We start from the raw sequence: 27535 nt of genomic DNA, 5'->3' as shown, positions 1-27535 counted from the left end.
CTCAATGCAGTCGTGGTTGTTGGATTCCAAGAGCGCATTGTCCGGTATCATTTGTCATATCGACTCATTGAATTTCTTGATGCTCATGAGCGCAGACAGATTCTGATTTGACTCAGAAAACATTTACAACGAATTCCTGTATTTCTCATCTCAGTCAGCCTGAATCCACCAGCGGTACAGAGATCCTCATGTAAGGTGGTGTGCGGTATTAATATTTTGCGGCTTAATCCTCTATCTTTATAAAACATTTATGCAGTTTTTCTGGTACTTTATAGGTCTCGCTAACTAACACGTCTGCAGAGAAGGTCATACGTTGTCAAGGATTAATAATTCTTGTTTACAAGTCACACACAATCACGTAGACGCGTACACAAACAGGTAGTGCCGAGACGTTGTTTGGTGTTGTCAGGGTTTGTCCTCATCATCCAGCGCTTTGCCCGGGGCTTCTGTCACGTTGACACCTCAACACTTTAAAACATCGGATGAGTCTCACCAGACCTGTCAAGAACATGTCAATGTCATATTTTCACCCCATAATCAAAAGGGAGAAACAGTTTATTTTGTATAGAGAAAACAATGCCTATTTTTAGCACTATTGCATTTTTATGAAGACCCCCAAAAGATGTCATATTTATATTGCCAAGTGTTGTTACACTGTATGTATTTTGCAAACGATTTTATACATTTAATGGATTCAAGCTACATATTTTTTCCGTTAATGTGTTCCTTGGATATATCGCAGTATTTTTTTTAACTAATACAGTTTTAAAAAAAATGTGATTGCTGTAATGAGAATCATGTTTCTAAATCACCTGGTCCAGTACTCTCGACGGTCCACGATATGGTGCTCTTGAAGATTAAAACTGTTATTTCATTACACGGCTGTCTTGAATACTTGATTCTGGTTATTCAACCGTGACGCTCTGCTGTGCTGTGATGATCCTGCCGGGTTTGTTTTGCGGTAATGACCGCCTAATTGTACATTATGCCTTTTACATAATCACCACATTTCATGAGATGCCTTGCTTCTGGTACGCGGCTTTCCACAAGACATTCCACCAACTGTGTTTTAATGTTGTCTTAAAGGAGTAGTTCACTTTCAAAATAAAATTTAATGACAATTTACTAGAAAATGACCGATCGTTTGGCTAGATAAGACCCTTATTCATCGTCTGGTATCGTTTAAAGCCCTTTGAAGCTGCACTGAAACCGTAATTTTGACCTTCAACCATTTGGAGTCCATTGAAGTCCACTGCATGGAGAAAAATCCTGGAATGTTTTCATCAAAAACCTTAATTTCTTTTTGACTAAAGAAAAAAATACATAAACATCTTGGATGACATGGGGGTGAGTAAATGATCATGAAAATTTATTTTGAAAGTGAACTACTCCTTTAAAATGTTATGTTGTGGAAGCATATGCTTAAATTATGATTTTGTGGAAGAGAACCAAAATCAGACAAAAAAGGTTACTTCATCATGATCTGTGGTATTATCGTGGTCACAGCAGTGTAAGGTGGTGGTTGCATCGTTCATGTAAAGTACTTCCGTGTTGCTCTTGTAATGGTGTTGCAATGTCAAACTGAATCATGTAGAAGTCACTATAGCTTTGGTCTTTGTTTTTAAGTGCATCATTGATTACTGAAGCAGGTTTAATGCTCTTTTAATTCACTGTTAATGAGGTCTGATGGGGCATTCACACACACATTGATTCTAGCACTGGAGATCACAGAATCATGGCTGTGTTTTTGGTCACAGGTGGCGTTCCTGCTGATGGATTCTGTAACTTTATGGGTTGGCTGCACAACAGGTCATAGCTTCTGCGGTTCACAACACAAATAGGATGTCTCAAATGCTTAAGAGAATCATGTTACTGTTATATAAGTGAATCGATTCACTGAAATGAATCAAACCTCTAATGCTTTATACTTATTTATTTGTAATATTAACATGGTATGTGTGTATATGATAAGCAAAAAACAACATTTTTACTATTTGGAAATGTAATTCATATTCGTATGTTAGTCATAAAGCACTATTTTTTCCGCTTTCCTGTAGCTCTGTGGTTAGAGCATGGCGCTAGCAACGCCAAGGTCATAGGTTTGATCCCAGGGATTGCTCAGAAACAAATGTATAGTATAATGCAATGTAAGTCACTTTGGATAAAAGCATCTGCCAAATGCATTAATGTAATGTAAACATTACATTGTATATAAATAATATATAAATTGATTATATAGATTTTTCTGGTTTCATATTAAGTTTTATTTGCTAAAGAAAACGTTTTGTTTTCTTCAACAAATTACCAAAAAAGACAATGCTATAATAAAAAAAATATATAAAATCTCTCCAAAAAACAGTGACGTGCTCTATAAATATGTATAAAAGAGGAAAAATGCCTTGTGCAATTATACATCGATGGAGAATAATAAGCATATAAAAATGCACTGATTAATGCGGACGTGAGCTGTTGTCGCTCTAACTCATTTACATTAGAAAGCTTCTCTTATTTTTTTGGTTTCTCATCCACACAAGGAGGTTCTAGCTATTTCTGGCCTCTGTAATTCCCATGGTAACCGGTGTGAAGCTGAGCATCGTTGAGATTTTTGTGTGACCTTGGTCTTCTGGTTGACAGTGTAGCAGTTGACTGCAGCAGCGCCCTATTGTCTCACAGACAGAGAGGAGCACTTCACCTCATTTATAACCCAGAGATGCCCAGGCAGTGAGCGCCTCTTTGTCGTCCTCAGACAGCGATAGCTGTATTTTGACTGCTCTACAATAGAGACAAGAGTGTCACGTCCACCCCCTTCTGACACCTGGCATGTGGTCCGAGAAAACACACAGAAAGTCATTTCTGTATTATTTTACTTCTTTCTTTCTTTCTTTCTTTCTTTCTTTCTTTCTTTCTTTCTTTCTTTTTTATTAATTTATTTCTCTCTCTCTCTCTCTCTCTCTCTCTCTTACTCTCTTGGTAATAAGATATCAGTAATTAATAAGTAGGTAAACTTGATATAATTTATCATATTTACACTACTATTGTTAATAATCTAACGTTTTTCCTACAAAAGTAAATAGAAAGTAAACACATTACTAAAACAAATTACCATTGAATATGTTCAACAGTGTGCACAATGAATGAAAATTGTGCAATTTTGTAAATGTCTAGACAGCAGCAGATGTGTTATTTGAAGTCTTTATGTGGTTTAAATGTTTGACTTCCATTCAAAAACGGTTAGTCGGACGGCCTTCATTAACAACAAAAGATATGGGAAGTCTTTTCCATCCCATTTAAAAGTTGATAAGCCTATTTATTTTTATATTCAATTATATCGGTTAAATTATATTAGCAATTTAGTGAGTAATAATGACTTATTTTTCAAGTGGCGATCCACCAGGTGAGAACACCTGACCTAAAAATCACCACAGGTTGCACAAAAGCTTTAGAAATCCAGTTTTCTTTAGACCCAGTGATTAATCCACAGCTCTTTTAAATGCAGTAATTACACTCTTATAATGCTGTAAAGAGACGTCCTTCTTTTCCGTGCACTTTCTGATGGTCTCTTATGCTGATGGAGAGTCAATTAAACCACTTCAATATATATGTAATATTCAGCAGGAAACTGACATTTATGTCGTAGTGACCACACTGGACATGACAGATCTCCGGCTCTCTCTCTCCTTCACGTTTAAATACTGAATGAAGTTTCTGCTTTCTGCTGTGCTGTGCAGGTTCAGCCCGGTGAGCGAGAGCGCACCTGTCGGTACGCCGGTGGGACTTATTCTCGCGGCAGCTGTCAACACCACAGTCTTTTACTCTATAGTGGATGGAAATCAGGGAGGTGAGTTTCCAGAACCCCCACGGGGAATTTACCAGGAATAAATTGCACCTGCCGATAGTGTCATTTATTTGTAATCAGGCCAATGCATCCAGAAAGCGCTAAGCGCAATTTTCCCGTCGAGTGCCTGGAGAATGCGGCAGACTGACGCAATCTAGAGTAGTTTTCTAGGACCTTACAGCTTCATACAAACACTGTAATCCAGACTCATGAATTAACTTTTAAAATGATGAAATTGCCAGAGTTATTTGATGACTTACTATTGCCGTGAGCTGTTGAAAATGTACAAAAATGAAATGAAATAACGGCTAGCGTCTGCTTTCTTGGGTGGCAAAAGCCTAAATATTATTTGTGGCGAAAAATGAAATTTTAAATATATACAGTATATATAATTCTCAAAACTTTATTTATGGCTAAGTATATGCCAGATACAAGACCATTATGTGGACTTATAGCACCTGTTTAAAGGAATTGTTCATCCAAAAGATAAGAATTCTGTCATCATTTGCTCACCCTCATATCATTTCATGTTCCACAGATGAAAAAGTCATATAAAGGTTTTGAATGACAATTGTTTTTTTGGGGTGAACTATCCCTTTAAGTTGGACGGCAAGTGATTTGAGTGATAATAAGATGCTCTTTAGTGAATCTGAGTTACTTCTGGCTTGAACTCTCGAGTCGTGGAGCTGCGGTGAACTGTTTTCTAATGTGATTTGTGTTTGTAGGGGAGTTTATGGTCAATAACCTCACTGGAATCATCTACACAAATAAATCACTGGACTACGAGAAGGTGACCAGTTACGTGCTGCGGGTGCAGGCCGACTCGCTCGCCATCATCCTCGCTAACCTACGCGCTCCCTCCAAAAGTAAGAACACCAAAGCCTTTGTCTCTACAGGGGGTTGACAGAGCTCTTACCTTCTTTAGAGTGAAGGAACAATTGCAAAAGTCTTTGATTTCTATGTTACACATTTACAGTGTTAAGCATCGTTCTGAGACAGACAATTTAACACATAAAGCCTCTCCTACACATAGTACTTATAGTACAAAACATTGCAGATATCAGACAATTTTGTAGTCTGACAGTAATTGTCTTGAAATGTATTGTTATGCAAGCGACTGTAGTGGCGGTGCTTTTGAAGAGATTCGGAAACACAATTTCTCTGAGACGGGTGCCGAGAGCACAGCACGCTAAAGCGTAGCATGCAAAAACCCTTTCCGGAGAAATTGTGTGTCTAAATTAATTACTTTTAATGCACCACTGCTGAAAAAAGCTTAAAAAAAACCTAGTTAAACTACTTGACACCAGCCATCCCTGGTTGTTCCGTTGCTTAGCAACTGTAAACATCTTAGACTAATGAACTATATTACTCGTTTATTGGGATTATTTTTATAAACACATTTATGTATTGGATATTTGCATCTTTTGTCATAATGCTGGTGCCACAAAACCATTAAGACACTCAAGGCCGTGTTGACATAACGCTAACAACACCTGTCAAGATTTCCCTCCAGTGTAACATTTTTCTCCTGGATTAGTGCTTTAATGCATCTGATGTGTCTTCTGTTCACCAGGCGCTCATTTAAGAGCAAGTGCAGTTTGCTGAGACATTTTAGAAATGACAGACAGAGTAGGGGACACCTCTCTCTTTCTGTGAGACCCCCAAGAAAACTGTCATCATGTGTTCACCCTCGTCATTCAAAACTTTTGTTTCTGGAAAACACAAAAGAAGATCATTTGAGAAATGTCCATACAATGGATATCTATGGGGTCCAATGTTGTTTGGTTACCAACTTTCTTCAAAATATCTTCTTTTGTGTTCTGCAGAAGCGAGGAAGTCAGATAGGTTTGAAATGACATGGTAAAAGAAGTATATTTCACATTTTGGGTGAACTAGTCAGTTATACAGGAAGTCACTTTGTGATGCATTTATCCATGTCATCATTTTGCTCTCCTTGTCTACGGAACATCAAAATTAACTGCTTGGTTCATTGTATATGATGTCTGTTTTGTTGCTTATGACATATACTGTAACAGGACAGGCACACTCTCTCTCTCTCTCTCTCTCTCTCTCTCTCTCTCTCTCTCTCTTGGTTCTGATGGCTGGCCTTGAGCTCGCCCACCTGCGGTTTTTCTTTTCTTCCCACTTCTGTTTTCTTTCATTGAGTTATGATATACAGCTCTTCATCTGCGCTTTTCTCCTGCATGTGCTTAGATCCAGACTAGATGACTTTATATATTGTCGCATGGCGCGGCAGAAGACAAATGCTTTGTGACAGAGCGTATTTCTCACATTTGCCGTGCACAGAGTGGAGAGGGTTGAAGCAGCTGTGTTTACATTAACTCTGGTTTTACTTTTAACTGTGACAAATAGGGACGATGTTTCCTTTACTGAGATATTTCTCTCTTATGTCTGTTGGACTGTAACCAGCAAACACAGCGAAGGTTTTTATCGAAGTACAGGACGAGAACGATCACCCGCCGGTTTTCACGAGGTCCCTTTACATCGGCGGAGTGACTGAAGACACGAAGACTTTCACCACAGTGCTGAAAATTGTGGTAAGTATATGATTCATTACTGAAAAGGGGATTGATGCAATCACTTATACACTTAAAACCTTTTATAGTTGAATATATTTTAACTGCAAGGCCAAAATATACAGTTGTTTATTTATAAGAAACAAGTTTCAGCAATGTTAAGTTGTGCGATAAGTTTCACAAATCAAATTGCATTAGCAGTGCAAAAGTTGTGAGTTTGATTTCTAGTTCAAATCTAAGTCAGTTTGCTCTGCCAAATAAATAAATGTAAAAATCGTGACGAATCCATTTATTATTTAATTAGTTGGTTTGTGTATTGACCCTTATTCATTTAAACAAGATTTTAAAAAGCGACAGAGCACATCGACACTGTAGTTATTAATTCATGAGGTTTGAAATGTTCTGCAGGTTTGCCTTGCGTTTCATTTTTACAGCGAGGAACATACTGTTCACATCCTGACACACCTGTCAACAGTAGAGCACAATCTCTCACTCTGTTTAAAGCAACTCTCTTAGTCAGTGTTCTCAGACAGCTGCTCTTTCCATGTCTGATAAAGTGGAGGACAAGTTACTGACGCCTGTATATTACATATCACTGGACTGCTGCAGGGTGCCCATTAATGACTAGAGTCCTTTATCGTGTATGCATTAAAGCCAAGGTTATTATAGTTTACTAAAACAATTAAAACATTTCTGTTTATAGAATCAAATCAAATATTGGCCTAAATATTATTTTAAAATCTTAAAATAAATGAAAATTAGAAATGTTGCCTCAGGAAGAGACTGAAATTTTATATTAGGCATTAAGATAAATGAAAACTAAACAAAATAAATTCATCTTATACTGTATGGCAGCATAAAAATATACAAATAAATAATAAAATGACAAATGCATATTACGAAACGCAAAATATTCAACTAAAATGAACATGCAAAAATATAAAAATGAAAGCTTATTTAAACAATAAATTTGATCAAACTGTCGGGGCTTATTCCTGCGATAACAACCGGCAGCCTGTACATTATCCCTTACATATCAACTTGCATTTCGTTGTCTAATTTTATTTTTCCCAAAAAAATAAAGAAATGTATTCAAATTTGAAGAACCCCCCCATTGATGTGATTGTAGAAGAACTGCAGAGAGTGTTTATTTCTCTGCGGAAACAAAAAGGGGGTTTTAAAGGGGTTATTAAAAAAATAATAATAAAGAAAGGAAGATTCTGCCATTGTCCCAAACCTATAAAGATGTATACTTTTTCTTTCTTTTATGGAGCACAAAAGAATTTGTTGGCCAGATTGTCCAAGTTGAAATTGATGTCAAACTCATTGTGCAGATGTGTTTACTGAATCATGTTTTAAATTTAGGTCTGTACTTTGCTCAAAGATTGCACAAGGCTTTATAAAACGAATATAGTGTCATGTAGAATTTTACAGTATTTTCATTGCCCTGTTGTGTCATTATTGAAGCTACAGTACGATAGACAGCTTCAGTCTCTCTTCACTTTCATCGTATTGAAAAGAACCCAGGAAATCCTGCCCAACATCTCCTTTTGTGTTTTGCATTTACATCTATGCATTTGGCAGATGCTTTAATCCATTTACAAATCATACAAATCTTTGAAATATGTCAGTATTACCAAACAAATGCCATGAACACCCCCTAATCATTTTTTGTTTCTGATGTTATGATTTACGTATATTTCAGGCTACAGATGTCGACACGGGAAACTACAGTAAGATGGCGTACAGACTGATCATCCCACCCACGCCAGAGGGACAAGACAGTTTCGTTATTGAGACCTACACGGGCGTCATCAAGAGCGCTATCATGTTAAGAAACATGCGCCGGTCCTACTTCAAGTTTGAGGTCATCGCCACGGACAACTACGGACAGGGGCTGAGCAGCAGAGCCGATGTGGTGGTGAATAAACTCCTGTGCATTCAACACATTATTGAGTTCAACATGATTATAGTTCCAACTCTGATCATTTAACTGCAAATAGTTCAGTTTGAGAAATCAAGTTTTCTCTTATCCCTTTGGCTAAGCAAAATGAGTGTTTGGCTTAAGCTGAAGTCAAATCACTGAATAATTTAAATCACATAACAGTAATGCTATGAAGCGAAGGCATCTCTCAGAAGGGCTGTTTGGTTTGACTCAGTCTGTATGCTTGTGCATACTAAGATGTTTAGACCAAATGTGTGTTTTTGTAATCGCGTGTGGTGTTTGCGCACTAGTTAGCACAGTAATGAATATATCAATGAACTCTTTCTGCTGTCGGCTGAACAATTTACGCCTCTATATTTCTTGGCCCATTGCAGACAGTGAAGGTGTGATTCCCGGAAGTCTCCAAAGTTAATGAGGGAGAGTAAAGACGGATTTAAAAAATCAATGTGCGTGCGTCACTGTTTTAGGAATCGTGTCATTCGTGTTTGCGTTGTTTTGGCAGAATGTTACACTGCCAATATAAAATTAGTGTAGACAGCATGTATACAGTATATACAGTATAATTTGGACACTGGTATTGACTTGCTGAAGTCTATTAAATTGGCATATACTGTAACACTTTGTGATAATTTGATTTAGTACAAAAAATATATAATTTGAGTGAGAAAGTAAAGAATTTCTTAAGATCTGGATGCTCAGCAGCATGCACGAAAAGCATGTTTTGCGAAACTTTGATCCGTCTTGTTATCCGTCCAGTGTTCTTTGAAAATGTTTTAAAGCGCATCTGAGTGTTCCTACAAAGCAAGGTTAAATGGTCAATATCACGATTCATGAATTTCATTAGTGGTATAGAATTAGTTCTATACTGCATTTATTACTGTACTCTCATAGAGGTTCAATTTAAAATTCTGCTTATGTTCTCGCTTAACTAGATTTTGAAACCCAGTGTGCTCTTAGTTTTGGACTCGACTGTACCTTTTATATCTCGCAGCTATACTGCATGTAGTAGCAGATAGATAATAGCACATTCAATTACATGTTCTACCTCTCTCATGTTCTCTGTGTTGTAGGTGTCAGTTGTGAACGCCCTGGACATGCAGGTTGTGGTCTCAAACGTGCCGCCCACTGTTGTGGAAGAGAATAAAGAGCAGCTGATTGCGTAAGAAAGTGCTTCTCTGCACCATCAGAAGGGTCTCCTTTCTCAGTTGCTTTGATTTAAAGGGACATCTAAATTGTACAAACACCAAACTGAGCACTAACAACATGCATTAAGCAAAACACAAGTCAGTGGAGTGCCGTATAATAATATTGATAATATTAATTGTTGATGCTGAAAATAAAAACTAAAAATGATAACTTATAATTACATTATATGAAACATTCTTTTTTTATTGCATTACTAAAAACTTCTAAAAATTCTTGTCATTTAAGCACGTTCATTCTCATTGCTATAATGTGAGAATAATGTAAATAATACTACATTTTGTGTGCAAAGAATTTAAGCGTCAAAGTAGCATTTGTTGTACTGCCTGATGCAGATTTTAATCAAATAAATAAATAAATCACTCTGTCTGTAAAGGATTATTCTCATGATTGTATTAATGTCATGAGCATCTAATGAGGATCATCATTTGATTGTAATTACAGATCCACATTACAGTAATGAGAGCTAATGTGCTTAATTGTCATGAAAATCATGTCAGAATGTCACCATTTGCTGCATGCAAAATGTGTTTCTTCTCTTTTGGTTTTGCGTGAAATATCACCCAGACATGTGTTTTGTGAGCCTCACAAGAAACAAGGAACACAGTGTCTCTAATGATGTACCATACTGTACATATTCTGAAGTGTATACTACATATATCAAAAAGCATCATCTCAAATTAAACATTAATGTTGTTTTATGAGCCCCTCCCCTTATGTGATGTGTTTACAACTGCTACACTCATACATTTTTCATTACAATGCACAATTCTCCACAAAAGAATCTAGACAGACCGCTAGTCATTATATTGTCCTTGTGTTTCAGTATTTTGGAACGCTACGTGCAGGATCAGATCCCAGGTGCTAAAGTGATAGTGGAGTCGATCGGCCCCCGCCGGCATGGTGAAGGATATGAACTGGAGGACTACACTAAATCTGATCTGCAGGTGTACGCCATCGACCCTCTAACCAACAGAGCCATCTCCAGACAAGAGCTCTTCAAGTAAGCCAAACACAAACCCACTCCCGATGCCTTAAAAAGCCAGCCCGCTTGTCCCAGCATGTTCTCCGTAGATATCTGGGAACGACGCTGTGTCCACGCTGCGTCAAATATATATTTCAGACGAGTCGTGAGCTTGTGAATAGTATGTGACGAGAGAAACGTGCTTCCATGTGGTGCAGTTTGCAAATGAATCGCTTGATGCGGTTGATAAATCAGTTTAATGAATCATATGAATCGAGTCTACGGACGGATTCGCCAGACAACTCACACGACTACTCGGCACGCTCATTAAACTGCAGGCTGTTATTTTGAAATGAGCTGGGAATCATTACTGATTCATGGTAAATCATGGTAAAAAAAAACATTTATATTATTATGGGTGGTTCAAGTTTCAATCTCTCTTGGATCTTGTTTTTTCCTCGTTTGCTGTCTAAATGAGAAAAGAAACGATTCGTTGCATTTGTAATGCTGCTCCGGAGGCGCTGTTATTACACCTGTCCCATTTTACCAAAAGGAGAAATTCCCTTGGCGTCCCGATGCAGAGCAGTAAGCTCATTTAAACTCTGCGATGCCCTGTGGCACGGCGGAGGGACGCGTCTGTCTCCGCGATTCAACGCGAGCCATCAGGATCCTATTCAAATATGTATTTACTGAGCCAACACGCATCTCATTCATATTCACAAACACAGGAGAGGACACCGACCACCTGCTGTATTCGGCATTGTGTCTATCTGGTTTACACATTCCTTGCCTTTTATACCCTTGTTTTTGCACTTGTTTGTGTTTGGTCTTGCAGGATATTTGGCTTTGCGTGCATCTTCAGAAGAGAAGATCAGCTCAAAACTTAGATATTGCTCTTTTATGGCTCAGGGGATCGTCATGAAAAGAGAGTTTTATCTGTACGTGCTAAATTTGAATTCTGTCATTATTTTCTCACCCTCGTGTCATGTCAAACCTATATGACTTTCTTTTTTCTGTAGAACACAACAGAAAATATTTTGAAGAATGCTTGTAACTGAAAAATGGCGATACCTATTGAATTGCATTGGTTTTGTGTCCATACAATAGAAGTCAATGCGTACTGCTGTTGTTTGGTTACCAACATCCTTCAAAATATCTTCTTTTGTGTTCTGCAGAACAACGAAAGTCATACAGGTTTGAAATGACAAGAGGGTGAATAAATGACGACAGAATTTATGGGCTGAACTATCGCTTAAAGGCGGGGTGTCCGATTTCTCATAGCCGTTGTTGATGTTCAAATCACCAAAACAAACACACCCCTACCCCCATCTTTCGCTTTCGTCAGCGCTCGGCTCGACTAATGTCCATCCTGTGCGCTGTGCACCTTACTGCTGATTGGCTACAAGGTTGTTTTGGTACTCGGCCCGACTTTGTCTAAACAAGCGTAATTGGGAAATCGGACACCCCGCCTTTAAGACAATGGGCCCTATTGTACACCCGGTGCAAAGCGGGTGTACAACGCAGAGCGTGTTTTTGCTAGTTTCAGCCCGACGCAGTTCTGATTTTTCTGTCCTGCACCGCGTTGTTTAAATAGCAAATGCATTTCTGTTCATTTGTGCGCCCATGGGCGTGTTGGTCTAAAAAAGAGGTGTGCTCAGGCGCATTGTTGGCGCGTTGCTATTTTGAGAAACTGAAAATAGACTGCGCCATAGACCAACTCAAACCTGGTCTAAAGTCAATGGGGCAATATTTTTTTTGTTTAAAAAAAGAGCGCATTAATAGAAAATGCGCCTCTGGGCGTGTCCACATACAACGCGCTTTCACTTTACTTAATACACAGAAGGCAGCACACAAACATGCCAAATATAAAAAATAAATGGATTACAGTGTAAAAGATTATTATTGTGTACATAAAGATAAAAATCCGGCTTGACCTGTAGATGATCTGCTCACGCGCTTTAACATCACGCACGGGCAGATGCGTTTCCTCCCTAGAGAAGCATCCAGTCTTTGCTCTTGCGAATTCCGCCGTGTAAATAGCGAATCCACCGTGGCGCGAGCGCAACTGGCTCTTAAAGGGAATGAGAGATGAGACTCTGATTGGTTTACGGCACGTTACGCCCAAAAAACACCCATTACTCATTAAGAGAATTGGGACAACCCGTTTAGACCATGCGCCCGGGCGCACCGACCGTTTTCCCGTCGTTAAATTAGCAAAAGTGGATTCGGACACGCCCCGAGTGCACCTTGCGCTTTAAACCATGCGCTTAGATCGTGAAAATAGGGCCCAATGTGTGTTTTCATGTGAGGTCATGATTCTCAACATTTGAGTTGCATCTCAGAGTTTGCAGTCTGACAGCAAAAGTATTTTTACACCCAGAATCCTTCTCATCACTCTCAGTGCGGTGTTGTATTGACGAATCGGGTCATCCTGCTGGGTAGCGCAATGAGTCGGTGAAACAGGATAAAAACAGACAGTCATTGTTCAGCACATTCACACTATGCATCTCTAACAGCGTGAATTCGCACATGCTGTTTCTCTTTCCCCACGAAAGGGGTCTAATGCGAAAAGATAAAACAACCGTTTCTTGCTGTGCATGTTTGTGAATATGTACCAGTCGTATTTAAAGATCACGGGCCCCGAAATTCATGCAAGAACAGATTTGATCCTAAGTTCCTTGGTTCTCGTATTAAAACCTGGTATGTTGAGCTTTTAAGTATAACTCATCGGGTACTTCGAGATACGCAGGGAGGAGAGAGAATTATTTACAACCCCTTGACATTAACATAAGTCAATATACAGACTGGCCAAAGCACCATAACAGCGTCTTTTTAAAAGGGTTACTGACCTACATTTCTCAAATCATCCCTCTCATCTGCTATACCGTAGTTGAGGACGTGAATAAAAATGAATGGTTTTATAAAATTAGACTACTGAAATGCATAATAAATGGCAAGTGCCAATATAAAAGAATGCTGTGTCATAGTCTGTATGAGTGTATGGTGAAGAAACGTGTATTTGTATGGATTGCCTGTAGGTTGTGTTGTATGTAGTAACATGCTTGATGGCTTTCAGACATGTTGGACGGATAAGTGAAGTGGATCTGGTTGAGAGTGAAGGCTGGAGGCGAGCCTAGAAAGTACCCTCAATTTCCTTCGTGATGAGGGGTGTTTGTGCAACTGGTCAATAATCATTAGGACAGCTAGGGTTGAAGGAGGAACTATTGAAGCCTTCTAAAAGCACTTTCATTTGTGTTTTGGAGGTCAGTGGTTAGGGGAGAGGGGCTTTGTTGCCAAATGAGGCAAAGGGAATTTGTTATGTACTGTGAGCTGCGAATTACCTGGGAAAAATATTGAGATTTTTATCTTGCACCTTTATATTGCATTCTGTCTAACCATGTAAGGATATCTGTGGATTGTTGACTTTTTCATTTTAAGGTGATTTGTGATGCACGTTGTAGTTTTACTCAAACTGGGTCATTTTAAAACATGTTTCTTGTACAAATCGTTTGTTAGTCCATCGGGGTGTATAAATTGGTTTATTGCAGGGTTTTGTATAAAGGTGTATTCGTTTTGAACTTCGAGTGGCATCTAGCTATCATTTATATTTATTTTAGGGCTGTCAAACAATTAATCGCGACTAACCGCATCCAGAATAGAAGTATATATTTAATAAATAATTAAATCATTTATAATTAAATACAAAACATATTTAAGCAAAATATAAAGATTAATAAATGTTTTATGTTATTTCAATTGTTGGTAAATAAGTACATCAAAGTATTTTCCAAATATATACAGTATATATATATATATAATATATACATGTACTGTATGTGTTTATAAATACAAAATTAATATGCACAGTACACAGACATATATTATGTAAACACAAACTTTTATTCTGGAGTACTCACGATTAATCGTTTTGACAGACCAATTTATTTATTTAGCAGATGCTCAAAGCTTTTTACAAATGGGAGGTTTTGTCAATAAAAATACAACTATTATTTTGCTACAAATGAAATACAATTTTGTGTAAAAACTAGAGTCTGACCAAACAATGAGTCAATAAAAAGACGAAAGATCAAGTTGAGTAGATTACATTGTGGGATAAAGTGCTCTTTTTTCTGTATTTTTTGGAAAGCATAGTAAATCTTCTGGTCCTCTTTGCATACGTACAACTTTTAATGCATCTTTATTTAAATAGCATTTTAATCTTCATTTCTTAAGCTGACAGAACACTCACCATACGTCGTAAATGCTCATGTACTGTATGTGTAGTGTTCCTCGCCTCTTTGACACTTGAGCTGAAAAACTGTCTTTCATCAGTCTTTACGTGCGGCACATTGATCGTGTTTGAACATTCCTGTTTGTGAGTCGCTTCTATTGAAGTGTTCTGGTGCATCAAGGCTAATTGGTTTGCCGTAGATACTTATGAAGTACTTAACATGCAGGTCTCTGTAAACATTATTGATCAGCAAAGTGTCTTCAGGGAAGTCCTTTCACAATATTAGTTGAGGAACAAAGCTGGGCTTTCGAGTGGGTCAGGTAATCAGCTCTGTACTATATCAAGACACTCATAACACACAGGTAGATACAGGCACAGTAAAGCCATGTTACCCACGCAGGGGAGAAGATGATGTATCCACATCATGTTGCCTAGTAACCCATAGGATGAAGTGAAAGGGCTAAATGCAGCTGAGGGGATGCTGTCCTCATTAGCACAATTGTTGGCTCCAGCTTCCCTGCTGCTGACATGCTTTGCATTGACACTGGATGTTATCTACATCTTCTAGCTGTCAATCATGAGGGTTTCCATGCTGTCATGTTATGCAGTGGACTGTACAGCACTGTATGTGTTACTCTGAAAGCGAGAGAATCATTTAACGGTCTTTTAGCATACTCGAATACAGTGCAGGAAACAGTGTTTGTTTGTTTTAAAGAAATACTTGTCAAAAAAAGTGAACACTGCTCCTTTCCTTACAGTGTAATTAAACAAGAGTGAATTCTTTAAAAATGTCAAGCTATGAAAAGATCCACTACAGTATTTTATACAGCAACTATTTTGTGAATATAGCCGTGACTACATTTGCAACTTAGCACAGCTTCTTCAAATATGAATATATGTGGCTTGTATTTTTTTTTAATGGCTGCATGATGCACGACTGTCTTTTGATTTGCAAGTACAAAAAAAAACAATTAAAAAGAATATCACAGTGAAAAACATTGAATTGCCTTTTGAATGTTATACAGATTTTAATGAAAGAAAATTCATTGTTTTTACTTAAGAAAAAAACATTTTACATTCTTTTACAGTAGTCCTGTCAAATCAATTTAATAATAAAATTTGATATAATAAATATGTAGTATGCATATTTATACTGTATATACACAAACATACATGTACATATTTAAGAAATATGCATAATGTATATTTATATTTATGCATAATGTAAATGATGTTGTAAATATACAGTAAATATGTAAATGTCTATTTATGTAATTGCATGTATGTGTGTGCATTTATGTGTACATATAAATATACAAGCCACACACATACAGTATATCATATAAACATACACATTTGGTATCACAATTAACCGATTTGACAGCACTATTGTACAGTCAAATTAAACTAAATGTAATGTCTTGCTAAATATATTACAGTATATCTTTACACTATATTGGGGTTATTTAACTACTTGATAGATTTTTACAGTCGCATGTTAAAATTTTTCTGTTCAAATGTCCAACATTTCTAGCGTCTTTGTTCCATGTTGTGCAGAAGGTCCGGGCAGCTCTCAATGAAAGAGTTATGAGCAGTAATATTCTATGTGTGTCTGCTAGGTTTCTGGATGGGAAGATTCTGGACATCAATAAAGAGTTCCAGCCGTACCTGGGTGAGGGAGGACGGATTCTGGAGATCCGTTCTCCTGACATTGTGGCGACTGTGAAGAAGGCTGCGCAGGCAGTGGGCTACACAGAGGGGGCGCTGTTGGCCCTGGCCATCATCATCATCCTGTGCTGCATCCCTGCCATTCTCATCATCATGGTGACGTACAAACAGTGAGTATTGGCACAGGTGTGATGGGCATTCTGAGACCTTCAGTCACAACTGCAAGCTTCAGTTTGTTCGCCCTCACACTACTTGTGTTAAGGCTTTCGAAAAAAAAGTCAGGTATCCAGAATACTGCGGTGAGCTCTTCAGAGCAAGGTTTAGTCACTGGACTTGACAAGGTTTGTGATGTTTGTTGCATTGAATCTTTGAAAGATGTTTGTTTAAAACACAGTATTGATGTAGTTTGCAAGGAGGTCACGTTTTGGGGAGGCAAATCCCATTTTATGTTAGCCTTATACTAGAAAAATAGCACTTAACAATAAATGTTTTTTTATTCAGCTATTTTGTATTTATGAGTGAGAAAAAATAACATTAGTGATCTTTGCATAATACAGTCCATGACATCAATTTTTTTTTGCTAAATTTCAGTAAATTTCATTTTTTTGTTGTTGTAGTTTTATACTTGTTGATCTATGTAGACATCATGCACATTGTCAAATGTGATATTTTATATATCATATTTTTGTCCTTTAGCTGGTGAAAATTGTTTTTCTGTATGTTTACCTCAATGCAAGACTAATCATCTCGTCCCCTAATGCATTGCAAACTGTATCTATGTTATTTGATAGATACACGGGAAAATGATCTCAACTAGAATAAGGTTCAGGTTCACTTGCCAGTTTAAAATGAACATACAGTATATACTTAATGTGTAAAAGCAGCATGCTGCATCACTCATTTTTCAAGTCTTAGCAAGTCCCTCTATGTATTTGTAACCTCTGAGGTTCAGATGAGAGAATTGAAAAAACAAACAGAGAGAGATGGATAGAGAAAAGAGAGGTGCGAGAGCTTGGATGGACTGCCAGGTATTAAAATGGCCCCTTTTGCTGTAATTATCCATGCTAACAGGCTAAAATCCCATCCAGCCCTGTGTGAAAGTAGATTAATTAGAGGCATTTGTGACAGATCCCAGGCATTCACTTCATCGGACATACCTCATGAAACAAGAGAGAGAGAGAGCGAAAGGGAGAGAGAGCATAAGTGTGGGCTTGACCTCCTGTACAAACCAATGAGTCTGCCAAAGAGTTATGTTGGGTTTTAAAGGTAAACAGTATCATTTTTATATTTCGATACAGTTTGGTTTGGTGACAAAAAATACTCTCACCAGGGCTTATTTGTTAAACTTAAGCAGTCAAATTTCTGTGTAAATCCTTCTTAAAACTGTTTGTATGTAAATTGTAACACTGGAAAAAAGAAATATTCCTTAAACCACTCTTATATGAATTGTCACACGTGTACAAATGTTTTACACAACGAATTGCGCAGAAATACATTCGTCTGGGTTTTTTAAACGAGTCCGTTTCCCTCGATGAGCTTGTTCAAATTCAGCAGGTTGAGCATGTTTGTTAAAAAAATCATCTTGTTTACAGAGGCTGGATGATAATATTAATGCGTTTGCCACCGGGGAGTAATTTTTTGCGACATAAGTAGTAACTGCGTGTGTATATCGCAACACGAGATCTCACAATGCCCTCTAAGTAATTGCATTCTGGTTAAATAAATAATGTCGAGAGGGCCATGTCTCCCGTCGCCTGCAGGAAGCCCAGGGTCAGGATGAGACAGAATATGTGAACGACATACAGAGAAGGGAGGGAAAACGTCTGTATCGTTTGTCAGCGTGAGATGTGTGATAAACTGAGGTTGTACTGTGCTGTTATCTGGGTTTGAAGTGAAGCATGAATCATTCAGACACACACATGCAGCTGTAGGTGCAGCAACACATTTCTGACAACTCTATAGTTCTCATAGTTCAACATGTATGTTTGCCGGTTCGAAGCAAAACCTGTAATGACGTTTTTTTCTATCTTTCTCTTAATGAATATCATTTTGTTGGGTGAATTCACTAAAGATTGCAATTTGGAACAAAGCAGATTCTACAAATTCATAAAATAGTTACAGAGATGGTTAGGAGTGGGGCTTCATTATTGCTGTTTTTTATTAATTGTGCTACAAATTAGCAGTGTTGGGTAAGTTAATCTGAAAAAGTAATTAATTACAAATTACTAATTACATATTCAATAGTGTAATTAGATTACTGTACAAATTACTCTCTACAAAAAGTATTTAATTACTTATTACTAATTACTTTCTATATCTTATATCAACCTTGATTAGTTAAGTGAATCAAGGATAGACATAAAACGACTCTCAATACATTCAAATAAATAATATAAAACTACATAAAGTACAATTATTAACTGACTTGTATAACAAATGTGAGAAAGATACATTAATGCATGCATTTTAAAGTTAGGATTTGAATTTTAATGTCAATTCCACTATTGTATACATTACACAGTATTTAATTCAGTTACATCAGAAGTAACTGTAATTTAATTACAGAACAAATAAGAGTAATCCCTTACTTTACTTTTTTAAGGGAAAAGTAATTAAATTACAGTAACTAATTACTTAGATTTTAGATTTAGATTTAGATTTTTTTTAGATTAGTAACCAGTTACACCCAACACTGCAAATTAGCCACCTTGTATGACCTGTGATTTTTTTTGTGTGTGCAAACATGCCTTCTATGTATACTACCGGTCAAAGGTTTAGGATCGTTTTCTCATTCTTTATAGTTTTTTCACATTTATAATAATAGTAAAACCATAAAGTAACACAACTGTAACTGTGGGAAATAAGTTGTGAACTTTTTTATATTTTAGCATCTTCAAAGTGGCCACCTTTGCCTAGAATTTGATAAATCGTAAATTTGGAATTTTTATCATCCATCTTTTTGAGGTCTGAACCTGGGAAGCTTCGTAAACCGTATTGAAGGTATTTCCATCAATGCTGGTCTCTTATTGGCTGCTTTTTAGTCATTATTTGGTCCAAGTAATCCATTTCAAACGTATTTTGTTAGAAATAAAAATGTAGTGAAAGAAATGTATGAAATGTAATATGTTGGCACAAATCATATTTCCTGTCTACAAAAGTAATTTAAAGCATTAAAAATACAACTTCAGATTAAACATTTTTTAACATCATGAGAAACATTTTTGTCAAGTGATCCTAAACTTTTGACCAGTAATGTAAATTGACCTGTATTTGCACCTCATTCAAAACATGCTTTGTGCTCAATGTTATTATTATTATCTATGAAGGCATGACATTTACATTTCAAAAAGATCTGTTTGTGAATGGGAGTTCACCTCCCCAAACACACATGCTAATAGACCACGCTGTCTGCGGATGTAGTTCATTCTTAGTGTGTTTGGAGAAATGACTGCTGTGCTAATGATGTAATCATTTCCTATTCCTCTTTTTCTTTTCCTGCACTTCCTGTCGCCGTGCCTGGACCCCGCGCGCAGATTCAAAGAGTAAGTGTGATTCCTCCTTTTGATGAATTATTCACCGGACTCCGTATGCTTTCAAAACCTCGTTATTCGGTTCGGTCCTTTAAAACAGGAGCGTACGAATCAAATAGATGAATTGAGATGAGGAGAGGGAGGATATGCTCGGTCCAGGCCTCTGATTCCGGCTCAATAGCGAGACGACTTTGAAAATGAACAAGAATGGCTGGTTTCATCTCCTCATAGAGAACAAAGTGAGCTGGGTTCAGTTCCGTCCTAATAAAACACCTCATCTCGGTGTGAAAGGTGCTGAATAACCCAGGATATTTTACACCGCATGGACAAAAAAGTGCCGGATCAGATCAAACCAAAGTGGCCTGACCTCATATCCTCCGAAAATATGGCTGAAAGGAGTCTTTTGGAAGAGAGAAAACTCTTTTGCTGTGATTTACAGGAGGCAGGCAGAGTGTGCCAAAACCGCCCGTATCCAGATGGCGCTTCCTGCGGGGAAGTCGATGGCAAGCGCCCCGACCAACCTGTACGAGGAACTGGGAGACGGCGGCATGTAAGTCACCTGTCCTAAATTTCACATTTAACCTTCAGGAGAATGTGGGTGAATATGTAGTGTGTGTTTTGTCTATAAACTGTCCAAAATAGTTCGCCAAAAATGAAACTTCAGCCCGTATTTACTCAACTCTGAGTACCCATACGACTTTTATGTGTTCGGAGATGGTCACGCTAAAACAGGTTCGAAACCACTCGAGGACAAGTAAACCAGGCTGAATTCTGTCATTTTAAGGTGAACTGTTCCTTTAATGCACTGACCCAATTCGTCGTTCGAGAAAGAAATGGGTTTTTTCATTACTGAGCCGTAACATTCACCAAAGGGAGAAAGTGTTCCTTTCTGACGTTCCAACGGTAATTGTTTCACTGGTAAATTAGCTGTGCTTTGGCTTTAAGATGAAGTCTTTCCGCTGAGATGTGCTCGCTGGACACGGCGTCCATTAATTGCAGCAGGAGTCCATTGCCAAGTTCAAGGCCGCCCTAAAATTGGAATGAAATACTAATAGATGAAAAGATTATAGCGGTAGCGCAACATCTGTGTCCCTCAGGTAAGCACTTTTAAAGTGCTTTTGATTTAATGCAATCCAAACAAATGCACCGGCTAATGCAAATAGACAAAGAGAAAGAAGCGATTTTGTACGCAATCCATTTGAATAAATGCTGAGATTGCTGAGCTGTTTTCCTAAAAAGCCGTTTCGAAACATTAACAGGAAGGAACAACAAGTGTTTGTGTGTGTGTGTTGTGTGTGTTTGGGCACATAGGTTTATTGCTTTGTCGGGTATGAATAAAATCAGTGGACTGTCAGCTCCCTTCTGAGAAACACAAACGTGATGAGAATCATCAGAATGACAAAAACAGGAATCGCAAACAAACTCGAAGCAAACCGTTCGCTTACATTATGGTAAAGAGAGTTTGGAGGCCAAAGGTGCTTTATTGTCATGCAAATAATGCCATTCTGGAAAAAAAAACGTCATGGTCCTAAAATAGGCATTATTTTCTTTATGTACCTTACTGTGTAATTCATTTTTTCTTTCGATGGTGTGAATAGGGATGCGTTTTTGTGAGATTGTGTCCATTTGATTTTGTCAATCATCTAAGAAAGTGTCATTTATGAGTCTCGCTTGTTTCCTCTGTTTCTTTTCACATGTGTTTCTGTTAACTGCTATTATTTCACGTCTCGTAATTCTGTTTCATTCTTTAATGTGCTTTCTGTATTTCCAGGCGTGGACTGCAGTGAGTAACATGAACCATTCTTCATTTCCTCTGTTCTTCCGTCTGTGTAGTTTAAAAAGTGGTTTGTAGCGTAGCCCGCTCCTCGGCCTGAGTAGCTGCTCTAATAGAGTTTTCTTTACAATTTCATTCGTTTTATTCCTCCACTACTGTCAAAATGCATATTGAAAGGCAAATGACATATTGATACCATGTTCTGTGTAAAACAGATCTTTCAATGTGACTAAAACAGAAAAAGCGTTTTAAAACTTTTAAGATTAAGGCGTTTTATGGTTTAGCTACTGTAAATAAATCCTTCAGCGGTTTTTATTCAGCAACTCAGACGTGTTCTTTGTTCTTTACTTTGTAATTTGCCAGTGAAACAGATCATCTTGATGGATGTTGGAACATAGATTATCTACATAGATTTGAACGTTTCTGTTCGTCTACCATATGATCTGTTTCTTAGATTTATTCATTTAGCATTTATTCATTACTTCATAGCTAGAAAGACAGTTTGGATTTCATGTGGCCTAAACGTGTCCGGGATTACGTTTGTATGTTTTTGGGAAAGTCAATGAAAGTGGATTTTTAAATAGTTAGTCAATAGCACTTTATCCTCTTATTGTTGTCATTCTCCATTCATCACTCTCTCTTCCCATTCATCCTTCGATCTCTTTTTCTCTCTCTCTCTCTCTCTGTTTTTTCCCTTCTTTTCTCTCTCTCTTTCTGTCTCTCGTTGTTTTCTTTCATGGGCCGCAGTGGACGCAGAAGGTCTGTGATCGAAGAGGCAGACCGACAAAAACTCATAAGCACCTTTGCCTCCCGGGCCATCGCTGCACACAAACAGTCCGCTGAAAAAGGCATGTTGTGCAACAAGCTGCCCAAATCCGAGAGTACCATCACCTTGCTCTCGGATGAGCACCCCCTCACCACTCAAAACCCCCTTCATCAGGATGGAGGTTCCTGCAGTCCAGAACCCAGTTCGGAGATCCATAGGCCGTGCAGCTTTCTGGACAGCGATGCCCCTTCTCCAACAAGCCGAAACAGCCAGACGATGTCCTGGTCGTTGCCGTCTCGTCTTTGAGGAGGTACTTATTACGACGCCCTGCGGCGGCAAGCTCTCTGGGATCCTGCTGAATGGGAGGAGCAAGTGCTTAAGGCGGGGCTTAAGGACAGCAGGGAGGAGCTCGATGCTGATCTGAACACGAGTGGTCGTAGCACAGAAACAAAGCTGTCGGTCAGAGAACAGGCGAGGCAGTTCGAGCAGCAAGCTTTAGCCGACCAGACGCCAAGGAGTCGGGATTCTTATGCGTCTCTGGATCTAGATGACCCCTTTCTTAGTGCCATCATGGTCTCGTACAGCCCGGTCTCTGTCGGTCAGGACGTCCCGCCCTGTATCATCATCACCAGGAGCGACGGGGAGACTCCTCCCCCACCCGCAGCGCAGCGTCCGACTCCGCCGGTTCTGAGGAAGTTCAGCTCTAGCATCTCCAGCTATGTGACGGTGGAGCCCTGTGGGATCACGCTGGAAATCATACCTGACCCACCGGACAGCCCACCACCCTCTCCTCCTCCATCTCCATCCTCTTTGTCCCCACCACCTTTAAAGCATGATCCCACCCCTCCACCACCTGCCTCACAATTTCCCAGGCTGCCCATCCACTCTCCGACTCTAGGCGCTTTGGGAAGACTCTGCCCCGTCACCGCTCATACCACGCCTGAATTGAGAGGGATTCTCAAGAACTCTTCCTGTGGAACTGAGGTTGACAACAGGAAAAATGTCAAAAATAAAAATCTTGTGCTGACCCAGCAACAGTCTGAACAAGATGAGAGAGATGCCCATGACTCGGATTTAGACTCTCCTACTTAGCCTTCCAACCAATCACCGTGGAATGTGAGACTCCGCCCATCAAAGCCACTATGGATCTCTCATATTCTCTTTCATATCTGTCTTATTTCCCCCTTTTCATTTTGCACATTTTTTTTTGCACAGATGATGTATCATACATTTATAGCAGTACATTTGTTTTTATAGACTTTCATTAGCACATTTTTAAGGAGAGCATTAGGTAAGATGTAGAATAAAATGCAGAAAATAGAGCGTGACTGCTAGACAGGAGCTGTTAAACTGCTGTTTCATTTATATTGTCGTATTATTTTAGGGCAATAATTGATCAACTCATTAATGGCAGGCAACCGTCAACAAAAAAGCATTTTTTAAAATAACTATATGGACTGTAATGGGACTATGTTAGTGTCTTACACTTATAATATTTAAAAGGATTTAAAGTAACGCGTTACAGTCTTCAGAAAGGGAATGTGTTCATGTATCGGTCTACCTCTTACAAGTTAACCGTTTGAGATTTTGTTTTCTCTTTTTTTGTCATTTATTTGTTTTATGTTTTAAACACTGTAAACTGTACCCCTAGTTGTTTTGATAATGTGAAAATTATATTGTAACACATTGTTTGCACACATGTACTGTGGCATTACAGTACAGTATTTGTTTTTAAAGAATTTAATTTGCAAATTTGTAAGGAAAGTATTAGGCAAGATTGTAGAATAATCTTGTTTCCCTGAATAAACACACTTGTTATAAAAACAATATGCCCATTATGAACAAAAATTACATTGGTAGGAATCTACTAATTTTTAACTACACACCACTGAGACACACTTAAAGTCTGTTTTCATATTTTCCCTCTTTATTTATTTACCTCATCAGGGTAAAATGTTACTGCCATTTCAACGTGAATACCTACACATGACCACTAGAGGTCGCCATCGTTATTCTGTTCTCAACGTAATGACGTAAGAGGAAACGTCGCAAGCGTCCGTTAACCAAATGTATCAGTTATTTTTGTGGCAATGCTAACTTTTACTTATTTCCTTCTCACTGAGTTTACGACATGGAGGTAATGCCAATATTACTTGCATACAAGCTGTGTTAACAGAGCAAACTGAGAAGATATTGTAGACTATGATATCGCTAATAAATTACGTTTTTTTTATTAAACTCCTGACTTGGTTGCTGTGGTGTCCCTACATTGTTCTGCTTTTAAAGTTTTGAAAACAAAGCCTAGCGATGCTTGAACGAACTTTATTTAGTAGACTGTAATGTAGTTTGTTGCCGAGGCAACGACGTTCTCTGTTTCCTGAAGTAACGTATATAAATGACCGAATCCTCCGTTACGTTACACTCCGTGTACACACACACACACACATATACACTCACCTAAAGGATTATTAGGAACACCATACTAATACGGTGTTTGACCCCCTTTCGCCTTCAGAACTGCCTTAATTCTACGTGGCATTGATTCAACAAGGTGCTGAAAGCATTGTTTAGAAATGTTGGCCCATATTGATAGGATAGCATCTTGCAGTTGATGGAGATTTGTGGGATGCACATCCAGGGCACGAAGCTCCCGTTCCACCACATCCCAAAGATGTTCTATCGGGTTGAGATCTGGTGACTGTGGGGGCCATTCTAGTACAGTGAACTCATTGTCATGTTCAAGAAACCAATTTGAAATGATTCGAGCTTTGTGACATGGTGCATTATCCTGCTGGAAGTAGCCATTAGAGGATGGGTACATGGTGGTCATAAAGGGATGGACATGGTCAGAAACAATGCTCAGGTAGGCCGTGGCATTTAAACGATGCCCAATTGGCACTAAGGGGCCTAAAGTGTGCCAAGAAAACATCCCCCACACCATTACACCACCACCACCAGCCTGCACAGTGGTAACAAGGCATGATGGATCCATGTTCTCATTCTGTTTACGCCAAATTCTGACTCTACCATTTGAATGTCTCAACAGAAATCGAGACTCATCAGACCAGGCAACATTTTTCCAGTCTTCAACTGTCCAATTTTGGTGAGCTCGTGCAAATTGTAGCCTCTTTTTCCTATTTGTAGTGGAGATGAGTGGTACCCGGTGGGGTCTTCTGCTGTTGTAGCCCATCTGCCTCAAGGTTGTGCGTGTTGTGGCTTCACAAATGCTTTGCTGCATACCTCGGTTGTAACGAGTGGTTATTTCAGTCAAAGTTGCTCTTCTATCAGCTTGAATCAGTCGGCCCATTCTCCTCTGACCTCTAGCATCAACAAGGCATTTTCGCCCACAGGACTGCCGCATACTGGATGTTTTTCCCTTTTCACACCATTCTTTGTAAACCCTAGAAATGGTTGTGCGTGAAAATCCCAGTAACTGAGCAGATTGTGAAATACTCAGACCGGCCCGTCTGGCACCAACAACCATGCCACGCTCAAAATTGCTTAAATCACCTTTCTTTCCCATTCTGACATTCAGTTTGGAGTTCAGGAGATTGTCTTGACCAGGACCACACCCCTAAATGCATTGAAGCAACTGCCATGTGATTGGTTGATTAGATAATTGCATTAATGAGAAATTGAACAGGTGTTCCTAATAATCCTTTAGGTGAGTGTATATCTATCTATTCTTTATTATTAACGCGTTTTAATCGTATATTGCTCGTATAAATGTGCATTTAGATACAGAAAGAGAATGAGCGTCATTTTGTAATAACTGTTAGATGCGTTTGCTAATCTTATAATCGCCGCTGAAGATAAATATAAGTCAATCCACGATTTACAATTTAAAAAAAAACATTTTATTGTTGGAATTTTACGTTGAAAGAATGTACAGGGAGACTTAGATGCCCTTACGAAAATTAACCATGTTTTTTTTGTGGTACAAGTGTAGTAACCATGATTTTTTGGTGGATTGATTACTTAGGGCAAAACCATGGTTTTACTACAGTAACCATTATGTGTTGTGTCATGTTGTTTGTTTAGTTCATAGACAAAGACCACATGCTGAGTTGTACATCAATGACTATGTTTACATGTGCACCAATGTTTCATAGAAATTGAATGCAGTCACATACATGAGCAAATCTCTTCACTCCTGTTTGTCACGTAGCTTTCATTATTTTGATTATTTGCAATATATATATTTTTTAAACTGTCATTATTCACATACACAGCAGAAATAATGAGGTACTTGGCCACTGTTTTAATATATTGTTATTTACGTTTAATGCAAAACCCTTTCTTTGGACATATTTCATGGTTACTCAATGCCACGACGGTGATTATGTCTGGTGATGGCCTTATAGTTAATGAAAAGGTCTGTGTAGTTTAAAGGTTAAATTGACGGCAGACACATAAATTCATCATTCTTTCTCTCTCCTCTTCTTTGCATCCCTCCTGAAGTTTCTCTGCGTCTGTTTAGTCCTATCGATGTTTTCGGGCTTTCATAAATCCGAGCAGTCAGGAATCATGCAGAGATTAGACAGTACAGCTAATCGTTTATGTGGCGCATGGCCGGGACGTCGTTCCCTGCTGAATTCACCCCATCAGGTGCGCAGTCAATGTCTCTCCATTTAGTCAAACAGCCCCAACAATGTCTCTACAGGGGTCTTCCAAATGGCATGCCCTTCGTCCCAAAATCAGCCTGAAGTCTGTCTCCATATCCTACAAGCCATATGCATTCAGGTCTCGACTGGTTCTTATTTTGACCACACAATATGTATTTCTTCTGTGCACTGGAACATTCAGTTTGAAGCATGTTTTGGTGAATGATCAAAGGTAACACGAGTTTGCATTATTTATTTGTTGTGAAGCTGAAGGTTTGCGCGGGAGCTGAATGGATGTTGTGTCGATGCGTCAGGGCTTGTTTTGAAGCTTCAGAGAAACAAGTCTGCTCACGTGATGCGCTCGGCGGGACCGAAGCTCAGACCGTCTGGAGAAATTTAATTACTCAATCGATGAGTCTGGTGTGGACATCGCTAACTCTGATTCTCTGTCCTCCGCTCCTGTCTTCTTTCTCTATTA

At 38.6% G+C, this 27535-nt stretch overlaps 1 protein-coding gene and 1 pseudogene across 1 annotated transcript in view; both read left to right on the top strand.

The window, feature by feature from the left end:
• The window catches only part of LOC130559124 (protocadherin-15-like), a 164133-nt gene that overhangs the window by 125924 nt on the left and 10674 nt on the right, over positions 1-27535 (top strand). The window contains exons 25-33 of the mRNA XM_057342027.1: positions 3729-3838; positions 4561-4701; positions 6266-6393; positions 8078-8293; positions 9388-9476; positions 10347-10523; positions 16335-16553; positions 19917-19925; positions 20353-20463. Coding sequence (XP_057198010.1) covers positions 3729-3838; positions 4561-4701; positions 6266-6393; positions 8078-8293; positions 9388-9476; positions 10347-10523; positions 16335-16553; positions 19917-19925; positions 20353-20463 — 1200 coding nt within the window. The remainder of the gene's footprint in view (positions 1-3728; positions 3839-4560; positions 4702-6265; positions 6394-8077; positions 8294-9387; positions 9477-10346; positions 10524-16334; positions 16554-19916; positions 19926-20352; positions 20464-27535) is intronic.
• Positions 22082-24115, top strand: LOC130559123 (protocadherin-15-like; annotated as a pseudogene).

Source organism: Triplophysa rosa, linkage group LG9, assembly GCF_024868665.1.
Source record: "Triplophysa rosa linkage group LG9, Trosa_1v2, whole genome shotgun sequence".
Classification (NCBI taxonomy): Eukaryota; Metazoa; Chordata; class Actinopteri; order Cypriniformes; family Nemacheilidae; genus Triplophysa; species Triplophysa rosa.
Note: the sequence above shows the minus strand (reverse complement) of the source record. Positions and strands in the feature narration are given on the sequence as shown.